At 23.2% G+C, this 12,662-nt stretch overlaps 1 protein-coding gene across 1 annotated transcript; it reads right to left on the reverse strand.

Annotated features, from left to right (window-relative positions):
* Nucleotides 1-1,247: 1,247 nt before the first annotated feature.
* On the reverse strand, nucleotides 1,248-11,358 carry LOC149054716 (uncharacterized). The gene is made up of 11 exons (XM_089228582.1): nucleotides 11,355-11,358; nucleotides 5,666-5,764; nucleotides 4,805-5,071; nucleotides 4,154-4,675; nucleotides 3,890-4,078; nucleotides 3,302-3,412; nucleotides 2,945-3,046; nucleotides 2,600-2,737; nucleotides 1,883-2,155; nucleotides 1,682-1,741; nucleotides 1,248-1,408 (listed from the first exon to the last, which is right to left on the reverse strand). The coding sequence occupies exons 1-11, from the start codon at nucleotides 11,356-11,358 to the stop codon at nucleotides 1,248-1,250; spliced, it is 1,926 nt and encodes a 641-aa protein (XP_089084708.1).
* Between the last annotated feature and the right edge of the window lie 1,304 nt (nucleotides 11,359-12,662).

Genomic DNA, 12,662 nt, shown 5'->3' on the forward strand with positions numbered 1-12,662 from the left:
ATTTTTTACCAAATTTTTTTTCTATTTTTTGTATTCACCCAAATGTATTGTAAAGACGTGTTTTAGATGTAAAATAATGTGAACTTAACGTTAAAAATATATAAAGTATGATTAGTTTAATAGAAATGACTTAAGTCGATATTTAGTGGATTCATCATCTGTTTTTCAAAATTTTTTTACGACCTTATATATTCACCCAAATGTTGTGTAAAGACATGTTTTAGATGTAAAATAATGTGAACTTAACGATAAAAATATAAAAAGTATGATTAGTTCAATAAAAATGACGTTAGACGATATTTAGCCGAATTATCACCATTTTTTACCAAATTTTTTCCCAAATTTTTTTTCTATTTTTTGTATTCAAACAAATGTATTGTACAGACGTGTTTTAGAGGTCAAAAAATTTGAACTTAACGTTAAAAATATAAAATGTAAGGTTAGTTTAATAGAAATGACATTAGACGATATTTGGCGGATTCATCACCTTTTTTTCCAAAATTTATTTTGACCTTTTATATTCACCCAAATGTATTGTACAGACGTGTTTTAGTTGTCAAAAAATGTGAACTTAACGTTAAAAATATAAAAAGTAAGATTAGTTCAATAAAAATGACTTTAGACGATATTTAGCGGAATTATCACCATTTTTTACCAAATTTTTTTTCTATTTTTTGTATTCACCCAAATGTATAGTAAAGACGTGTTTTAGATGTAAAATTATGTGAACTTAACGATAAAAATATAAAAAGTATGATTAGTTCAATACAAATGACTTTAAACGATATTTAGCGGAATTATAACCATTTTTTACCAAATTTTTTCCCAAATTGTTTTTCTATTTTTTGTATTCACCCAAATATATTGTAAATACGTGAGTAGTATAGATGTACCATTCCTGGCGCACTTTTATTTTTATCAGTAAAAGATCACAAAGAAAACAATGTGCAAAAAGATCAGACAATTGAAATGCAATAATTATTAAAATATTTTTCATAGAACTTATGATATTAATAATTGAAAATTGAAATGCAATAATTATTAAAATATTTTTCATAGAACTTATGATATTAATAATTGAAAATTGAAATGCAATAATTATTAAAATATTTTTTTTTTTTACAAAACTTATATTATTAATAATTAAAATTTTTTTTAAAAACATATATTTAAACGCATGCCCAATGCAGGCACACATTATTATTATAAACATTTTTTAATAGAACAATTCTATTAAAAATATTTTTCTAATCTTTTTGATTTTGATTTCTAATTAGTGTATTCAGATGGTTTACAAAATCATTTCTATCTATGTTTGTTTTATAATGTCCCCAAGCTAATGTATCAATACCATTGTCCAGAATAAATCTTTTATCATCATAAACACTTAGAGCTTTTTTGTTTTGTTCTACAGTAAAAATATCATGTTTCTTAGTTCTAAATAAATTTTGTTTAACATATTTTGATTCTTTTGTTAGTAAACAATTTTCAAAATCATTAAAACATATTTTATTTTCCACAACATTTTTTTTAACACCTTTAGCTTTTTTAATTTCTTTTTCAGTATCTAAGATTCGATGTGAATATAATTTGGATCTTAAACCTATAAATTCAGTCATAATTTTTCCATTTAACTCATCTTTAAACTTTCCTAAGACTTTTTTGTTAACTAAAGGTAAACCATAAATATTATCTTTTGAATAATCTGAAGTGTCAAAATGATCTAACATAATTTTCATATCTTGATAAAAATCATTAGTTTTTATTTCTAATATTAGTGAATCTGTATCTGTATATAACAATCTAACTCTATTTCCATATTTTTTCTTTATAGTATTATAATAAAAATCATACATTAACATTTTAGATAAATCTAAAATACACATTCCTAGATATATTGGTTGTTTGAAAGATATTTGTGTTCTTTTCATATGTACTGCAGCTAAATTTTCTGTGAAAATTGTCCTTCTATCAAAATTTGGTTTTGCAATTAATTTGTCTAAGCTGAGTGCATTAGAACATAATCTTATATCAACATGATTTCGAACATTCATCATAGTACGTCCATAAACACTATTATTCATTAGTTTGAAATAGTCTTTTTCAAACTCATTCTTAGCTTCTGATCTGAGATTAGTATTAAAATCAATATACACTTTTAACCAAGGAGATTGACTAAATTCTAACACTCTATGAATTTTCTCTATCTTTAATCCTAAATTAATATATAATTTTAGTGTTTCATAATGTATTATATATTTTTTCTTATCATACAAAGTTGTTAATAATTTTGGGAGTTGTTCGTTATCAAAATGTTTTTCTGGTGCTAAAGGAAAATCTGAATGTATATCATGAAGTTCTTTAGGGTAAGATAAATCTACTTCTAAAATATAACCTTTACATGATTTATCAGAAATATTCATTACATCAAAATTCTTCACATTATCAACCCATTTGAAATCTCCAGTAGGTAAATATTTACTCATTGCCCACCCATAAAGATTATTTGCATCCAAATATTGTAAAAATATTGACTCCTCCTTTTTTTTAAATTTATCTCCCATGTATTTATTGTTTGCTTTTGAATATCTTTGACTACATTGAGATAAACCACCTCGAATTCCAGATTCGAACATCAATATTTGATCTATATCTGTTAATAAATCTAATTTTACTTTTGTCATTCTTAACATACAATCCCATGCAAATCCTGGTGTTGTGTAATACCACATAGGATCTAATTTATATTTTTTTAAAGAAATATCTCTAAAATTTTCTATTATATCTGTTGATAATAAAACATCGATCTTATTATATAAACTAGTGAATTCACGCATATTTTGTATATTAAACACTTTCCAAATTTTCTGTGAGTTTTCATATTCCTCTTTAGTTATATTTTTATTAGTAAGAGAACTATAAAATTTTTCAATAGGAGGTAAACATGTTTCATTAAATTTTTCTTCACAATCCATATACTCATAGGGATAAGCTAACTTTCTAGTAACTAAATCTAAATGTTCTTCAGGAAAATATTTACTAAGTTCTTTAAATTTATTTTTTAAATTTAATTTTGAATCATTTCTTAAATTATTTGTTAACTTGTCTAAAGAACTAGGTAAAAATTTGAATGAATCAATAAATCTTAATTCTGTATAAATTTTTATTTCTTCGCCTTTCCTAGTTACTTTACGTGGCATCATTTTTGAAAAAGAAATATATTTTTCCTCATTATTTGCAAGTAATTTTATTTTTTCATTATCATTCCCAAATTCTTTTATAAATAGATGGGCATCATAACCTGAAAGATTATGAAAAACAATTGGAATAAAACGTGGATTTTGATAATTAAGATTACAGATAGAATGTGCTGCTCCTCTATATTCTCCAGTTAAGTGGTCATGATCCCGAACTTTTCGCATATTTTTATTTTTATTTTCTATTTCGTTTTTAAGTTTATCTTCATACAATTTTAATTTTTTAGCATCATCGTCTTCAACTATTTTAAAATTTTTGTAATATTTAATTACATCTTTAATTATTTTAAAATTTTTTTTATATAATTTTAATTTTTTAGCATCATCACCGTCTTTAACTATTTTAAATTTTTTGTAATATTCAATAACATCTTTAATTATTTTAAATTTTTTCTCTAGCATTGGAGGTAAATCTGATAAATATCTTTCACAAATATGACATTTATCAGATTTATTATAATAATTATTTAATTGTTCTGCATTCAAAGTTTTCATAGGAACTATTTTATCATACATTTTAGAAATAAGTATTTCTTCATTTTTCATACATTCATAAAATTTTTGAGCAACGTTTGGACCAGAATATTCTACAGGAGGTTTATAATCATCATTACTATATTTAATATAATAACAAAAATTATTAGGTATATGTTTCTGATAGCATTTTGTAAAAGATTCTGTATCATTTGGTTGACAAGTATATATTGGTTTAAGTGTACATTCAAAGTCAGCATAAATCACAAAAGGGACTCTTAATGAATGATTATAATTTTGAAATTCTAAAGTTTTATTATAGGCTTCTGGTAGAACTATTTTAGCAGCTTTATTATTAGCACAATAAATTTGATGGTCATTTAACTTATTTTTTGTATCAAAACTATTTAAACACATTTTACATATAAGTCTTTTATGACCATCTTTTGTCATTTGACTTCCACAAAGTTTCCATAAATCCTTAATCCAACAATAATGACCTTTATTCTTATTATCCTTTCTTAAATACATCAAATCTATATGATTGGTTTTTTCTATAATAGTTACTTCTAAAGGTACAATTACTTTTTTATCTAAACAATAAATCTTAATAGAAATATCTTTTGTTCTTTTAACAAATTTTGGAACGTCTGTGGTTTTTACTGGAAATTCAATACCTTTTAATGCATTATCAAATTCATTTTCAAAAGGAATATATTTAGTTACTCTTTGCGCATCTTTTTTAGCAGGATGTAAAGCAGAGAGTATTGCCCAAAGAAAACATTTATCATCTTTATTTTTAACATTGATAATAGCTTTTTTATCTCCAATATGTTTAGGTAATGGAATATATGAAGAACCCTTAAAAGGAACATATTTATTTATATTTATTCCCAAACTTAAAATTTGATGAAGTCTCCATTGAGAATCTTTCATTTCAAACACTTCAATTTCATTTAAAATTTTAATTTTTTCATTTGTATAATAATCATTTAAGTCAGAATTTGTAGTTAAAATTTTATTTGTTGTTTTAAAATTATATTCTTTATATTCCATATTTTCTTCATTAGTACCTCTCTTATATATAGCAAGAAATATAATATTAACTTTTAAATTTTTCTTCTTTAATGCATGTTTAAGTTGTCCTATTACTGAATTATCTAAACGATTTAAAAACACTTGAACATCTTTAATACCCATATTATTATTTTTAATAACATAAGTTTTTAATCTACTTTGAAATGCTGTTTCTTCATTTTTTAAAATAGGGCGAATCATGTTGTTCTTTTCAAACATTTTTGCACTAAAATTGAAAACTCTATGTGGTTTGGGTATTATCTCTTTTTTTGTTCTTATTTGTTTGTTATTTGTTTTTGGTATTTTCTCTTTTTTTTGTCTTATTTGTTTTGTTGTTCTACCTTTGTATGTTTTATTAAACTTAGGTTTAATTGTTTGATCTACATCATTTGTTTGATGACGAATAGATTTCAAATGTCTAGACCAATTTTTGTAAGTAACTGTTAAGTTACATTTATCACAAGTTTTGTTAGGATATGTTTTTTTGTTATCCATTTTATTAATATTAACATTTCCTTTAACTAAGGAATCAATTTTATTTAAACTTTCCATTCTTTATTATAGAGGATATTATTTTTTTTTTACATTCAAATTTTTAATAGAAATTATTCTATTAAAAATACATTTTTTAAAAACAGATAAGAGTTGACCTACTTACTATCCCACCTCTCATCTGTTGTATTATAGATATCACTTCCTTTAACTCATGTCATTTAAAAACAATGTGAAACATATAGTCGATTTATTTAATTTAATATTATTTTAATATTAAGATCCCATAAAAAATTTACACATTTTAATATTTCCTAAATCTTGAACAACCTTAACATCTTCTAGAAAACGATGTCTATAATTACCTGTTGTAATTATCATATCATTGGCTATTCTACAAAGTTCTAACCAACTTGGTGAATGTAATAGCTTAGAAATATAAGGATTTCTAGTATTATCATCTTCTTGATCAATAATGAAAATATTTCCATAAATTGGAATTTTATGTAAATTATATTTAATTATTTCAGTATTATCATGATATTCAATAGCACAAAATTCAACATATAAATTATCTTTTTTTGAAAATTTTTTCATATATTTTTTTATATCATTTTTCATTAATTTCAAATAATTATATTTGTTTTGTTTTTCTTGATTAATTGGTAATCCTTTGTATGTTTTATTATATCTAAAAGGTACAATTGTTTGATCTATATCATTTGATTGATGACGAATAGTTTTCAAATGAGCAGCCCAATTTTTGCTATCAACTGTTAAGTTACATTTATCACAAATTTTGGGAGGATATGTTTTTTTGTTATTCATTTTATTATTATCAATTTCTTTAACTAAGGGTTCAGTAATATTTAATATATTCATTTTATTATTGTTATCAATTTCTTTAACTAAGGGTTCAGTAATATTTAATATATTCATTATTTATTATAAAAAATATTATTATTTTTTAGATTCAATTTATTAATAGAATAATTTCGATTAAAAATAACAATACATAATATCTGGAGACAATAATATAGAAAATTTATTAGAATTTATGTAATTTATTAACATTGATCCTCTACGGGTTAAAGTTAATAACTCACATAAATCTGTTTTTTGCATCTCTTCGTTATAAAAACTCCCTTCAACCTCTTTATTGTTTAAATCTATAATTTTATAGGTTATAGGTCTTGTGTTTAAAATTTCATTAACTATAAATATTTCTGTTGTCCAATTTTTACTATATTTATTAGCAAATGTTTTTTTATAAGCTTTTATTCTGACTCTATCACCCACGCTAAATTTTATTTTTAATTTAGGTTTGTTTTTTGTAAAAAATAATTTGCGTAGAACAAGGTCTTCGTTAGATTTATTTACTTCACAAGGTTTCATACCAATAGATCTATGTATATCATCAAAATTATATTCATCTATTAAAGATTGTAAAATGTTAAACCATTTTTTAGATTTTTGCATTTCAAATTTTATTCTCATTTTTTTGTTTAATGTTCTATTAAATCGCTCAATAATTGCAGATTTTTCTTCGTTTTGAGTATGATACATATGAATATTATATTTTTCCAAAGTTTGTTTAAAATGTTTATTTACAAACTCCAAGCCTTTATCAACATGTAGTAATTTTGGTGGTTGATGTTTTTGTGATTTAGATTGTTTTATTATTTTTTCAAATGTTTTTGAAACACTAATACCATCTTTATTTTTGAGTGGTAATGCCCATACAAATTTTGAAAAAGTATCTATAACAGTAATTATATAACAATAACCTTTATTTTCATTTGAATAATTTCTCATTATAACTAAATCAGCAGCCCATAGATCATCAATACCTTTAGTGTTAATCCTTCTTTTAGGAAATCTTAATCTGACTGGTTTATGAAGTTCTTTAGCTAATAAAAATTTGTCTGTATTATTTGAAATATTTTGATTTATAGATTTATTGGTGACGGGTTGTTCAATTTCAGATGATGTTGTAAATTTACTTTTATTTGTTTTACAATCCAAACATTTTGTTGAAATTCTCCATCGACCATTAACTGTTTGCATTTTAATAGGATTTAAATTTTTTGTTCTTTTTTTACATTTAAGACAATGTATAGTTTGTAATAATTCATCGCTCATTTTATATTGCAAAAATTTTTATTTGATTTTTCCAAAAATCTTTGGAAATAATTTTAGACTATCAGACTATGAGGGGGACTTAAAGAGAATTAAAATTAAAAATGTTTAAAGCAAAAATGAACTTTCTAACATAAATATTACCGGAGTTATACTTAAATCAAAAATATGAAGTGAGGGGTAAACTTTTAGTATGTAGTGTAGATAAGTATATAAATAATATCTGTGCTGTTCCGACTTGATAATATCAATTATTAAATGAATTATCAGACTTTAAAATATTTAATAATAATAACAAATATTTTCAATTGAAAAAAAAAATCTGAAAAAAAATGCAAAAAATCGGTAAAATCATTCCCAGCTTTACAGATACCCGTTATGAAAAAAGGAGGCCGGAACTCTTTTACAGATATCTGTAAAGCTATCGTGGGAGGGAGAAATTATCCAAGTGTTGTTGATCGTCAACTACAGTTTTTCAGTAGAACTAGATAGGTGGGCGCCTACACCTATCCAATTTACTGTAAACGTCTTCAAAGCATGATTAAATTAGCAGGAGAATATGCGGCGCCACACATTCCCCACTAATTACGATCTTACTAAGAACACATTTAAAACAAACGCATTAACTGACCAGGCTACAACACTTGGACATGTATAAATGATATTTAAACACTATTTAAATAATTCGATAAATAAAAACCTCATAATATATATATATATGATAAGATATTCAATACCGGATGTTAAAAAAAATAATCAGTCTAGCTACACAAACGTTGATATATTATATATTATTATTATTATTATACGTAAATATTATTATACGTAATTATTCATCTTATACTTATACAGTTATACGTAATTATTCAACGTAGTTATGTTGTTTTTTCATTACCTACTAATTTGATCATCGAATGTAAACATGAAAATAAACAATGTCTACGTGAAAATGGTAAATATGATAGTGATAGTGATTATAATGAATATAATATATTTAACCTGGTATTATCTCAAATCGAACTACGTAAAAAACAGTGTGAAGAATATGAACATGAAATCAAGAAACTTAAGAAACTTAAGAATATGCTTTATTTCCGCAATGTGACAATAAAGATAATAGAACAACGTGAACATGAACGTGAACGTGTACGTGAACGTGAACGTGAAAATCAACAACGACAACGTGAACATAATTAATTGATTTACATAGTTATGTTGTTATGCTTAAATGTATGTTTTAATGTTTCGATGTTTAAAAATTTTTATTTTTATTATAATAAATAATAGAAATGGAAAATTTTAAAGCATCTTTAAATAAATGCGGCAACACTCAATATGATTTTGTAAAATTAGATACATTAGAACAAGGAAAAAAATATGAGGTGACTTCTTTCGAATATTTTGATACAGAGCATGGTAAAACAATAACTGTTGTATTAGATAATAAAATTAGAGTATTTTTACCAAATAGATATTTAGATAATTATGAAATGACAGATGAAAAAATATCGTTATATAAAAATTCGAAAACAAAATTTAATCTTATTTATAAAGGAATGAAAAAATTAAACAAAGGAAAATCAATGCATTTGATTGATTTTGAATAAATTAGAAAAAAAAATATATAAACTTTTATAAATGGTATTTATAAAAGTAAAAAAAAATGGTTATATTCATTTACCACAACCAGAATTCAATGATAATAATAAATTCAAAATAGGTCTCGAATCAATGTATTTAAAAAGTTTAAATTTGATTAATATTGAATCAGATTGTAAAATAGAAATTGAACATAGAGAAATATATATAAAAAAAGGTATATATAGCATTTCATATTTAAATAAATTAATTGAACCGGTATTCTTATCTTATAATAATAAAAAAATTCAAATTGAATCTCCTTGTTATTATAAATTAGATGAAAAATTTAAAAAAAATTTAGGATTTGAAAATACAGAATTTGATTTTTCATTAGTTGGTAATACTTTAATGTATTGTCCTACTTCCGAAGAAAAATATATAAATATAGATCAAAAATGTATAATTAGATTAGGTAGAAATGGTGAAATACCGAAGATTGAAATTCCAATAGGAATATACACAATAAATGAAATTGAAAATTTAATGAATTGTTATGATTTTCCTAAAATAAGTCTTGAATTAATTGATGATTTTTTAAATATTACAGCCTCAATCGGTCTAAGTTTTGATGAATATTTATCAAATTGTTTAGGTTTTGATTATATGGGATATTTAATCCCTATAAATAGGGTATGGCCTGATTCATGGAAACTAGGTCCTGATATTGAATATACAATAACAGGATCAAACAAACCAATTTTTTATACACAATGTTTTTTAAAAAATATAAACGGTGTTATATTTAGCCAAACAAAAAAATCTGATAAAATATATAAAACTAAAATTGAAGGTAACTATTCAATTGATCAATTGAATAGTATATTACCTTCAAATATCAAATTACTAAATGATAATAATTTTATTAAATTAACTTCAAAAAATACTTGTTTGATAGACGAAAATTTAAAATTAAGTTTAGGGATTGATAATAATTTTTTATATAAACATGTAGGAGATTCTGAAAAATTAGATAGTAATATAAATAAACAATTGTTAGAAGTACATTGCAACATAATTGAAAAGTCTGTTTCATTTATTGATGAAAAAGTTATCGAAGAGGAACTTTTGTTTGTTTTTTATTATGATTCAAATAATCCTTTTATAAGATGTAATTCAATAATGTACAGACAAGTAAATGTAAGAACAATTCAAAAGATAGAAATATGTATTCTTGATCAAAATGGTGATATTGTTAATTTTGGTGATGATTTTATTGTTTATCTTGATCTAATTGAAGAAAAACAAAATAAATATTAAAATTATTTTTCAATAGAAAGAAAGGGCTGGGTGTATTCCCACCCTCATTTCCTACTAAAAAAAACAAAATAAATATTAAAATTATTTTTCAATAGAAATATTTCTATTGAAAACACAAAAATTTATTCCAGAAAGAGGTGGAGTACTATTATTGTTGTCAGAAAGACATGAAAATAATTCTCTTAAAAGAAGTGTAAATCTATTATCTAATTTAATTAGTAAAAGATTCTTCAATTGTTCCTTTTTCAATATCAAATAAAAATTCATCATTTCTGATGAAAAATACATAACAAATTGTACTTTTAGGTAAATCTTCATTGAAATCCACATGTAAAATAATATTTTGTTTAGTTGCAGAAATATTTGTTGGTTGTCTAGTCATGTTCACAAGATATATTGTTCTAAATGTTTTAAAATCGTTTGGATCATTATACATCAAAGGAAGTTCTTGATGAGTTTTATGAAAAGTTTTTTTATAATCCATTAAACTATCATAAGCTTCACAATATTTTTCATTCTTAAAATCTAAATCTTGAGTTTCTTCAGGATAACGTCTTCCATTTATTTCAAACCTAAAATTTTTCACATTACAATGATCAAATTCACAAGGATCATGTTCTTGAGTATTTAACTTGTTTGTTTGAAATACCACACCCGCAAACAAAGGACTATTAAGACTTCGATATTGAGTTGTTAAATCGAGTTTTATGGTTTTTCCTGATATATTTCTTTCTTCAATACATTGCCATGATTTAAAATTAAAAATATTTTTTTTTTCTTGAGAAATTGTTTTTAAATCATTTAACAATAAAACTTTATACATAGGATTGAATTCTAAAATTGGAATTTTAATTGTAAATTCATCAATAATAATTTTTCCATCTTCTGTACCTGTAACAACTTTTTTTATTAACGCATCATCATCTGTATTTCTCGTAAAACTTATTTCCATATCACCTTGGAAAACAGGATATATTTGGTCTTTAAACCATCCTAATCCGAATTGTGATAACTTACCCATTACATTAAAACGACCTCCACCTTTATATTTGCTTGAAAATCCTGAGTTTATAATTGGTCCGTTTGGATCCACAGAAAAATCTAACACACCTTTAATTGTACTAGCAACTCCTGGATTTTCGATTTCATCCAAGACTTTACCATGTTTTTTAACTTCAATTCTAGTAAATAAAAATGCAGGAAAATTATCAATTAGTTGTATTTTTGAATCTTTAGGATAATCTTTTCCATCTTTTTGCAAATATCTACCATAAATATAAAACTTTGCATCTTTAATGCTCAGAAAATCATCCATATTATCTATTCTAAAAATTGTAGTTTTATTAGGTGTATTAAGTTGTGAATTATTCAAAGGTAAAAAAGTTTTATATTGAGATCTTTCAATATATTGATCGTATTTTTTAAAAATATTATACATTATTATTTATAATAGCAAATATATATTTTTTTTTTTATATAAATGGATAAATTAATGGTAAAAAAATATATTGAAGATGATAGTAAAGAAAAATCTTTATTTGAAATACCTTCACGAGTTTTAGTGGTAGGAGCATCTGGCTGTGGTAAAACAACTTTGTTGTATAATATGATTATAAGTTATTGGATTCCATATAAAAATCTATATATTTTTACAAAAAATATTGATCAGCCAGTTTATAAAAAATTAAAAAAAATATTTGATGGAATATCTTCTATAAACATTCATTTTTCTGATGGTGATATAATATCTGTTGATGATTGTGAACCTAATAGTGTAGTGGTTATTGATGATTTTCTTTTAGAAGATCAAAAGTTGATAATGGAATATTTTATAAGATCGAGATCAAAGAATATTAGTGTTATTTATTTAACACAAAGTTATACTTCAGTAGATATAAAAACAATAAGAAATAATTTAACTGTTTTAATTGTTTTTAATCAATCAAATTATTATATTAAAAAAATATGGTCCGATTTTATTAGTAAAATTATACCATTAGACAAATTTAAAGACATTTTTAGAACTTATTGTAAAACATATGATAAAAAAAATAAAATAAAAACATATGGTTTCATAACAATAGACATAATAAAAAATGTTATCTATGACAATAAAGGTAATGATATTTTAAGTATTGATGAACGATGAAAATTTTTTTTTTTATTTAATAAATGGATATCAAACAAATTCAAAATGAATTAAAAAATAAAATTAAAAAAAATGTAACATTTGAAGATCAAAACAATTCCAAGGTAGGAAATAACTTAGAAAACGAAACAGACAAAATGAAACAATTAATTCATCTTAGACAAAATTTACAAAAA

This window comes from Diuraphis noxia, unplaced genomic scaffold (genome assembly GCF_037042655.1).
Source record: "Diuraphis noxia isolate RWA-SAM2 unplaced genomic scaffold, SU_Dnox_SAM2 contig0005, whole genome shotgun sequence".
NCBI lineage: Eukaryota > Metazoa > Arthropoda > Insecta > Hemiptera > Aphididae > Diuraphis > Diuraphis noxia.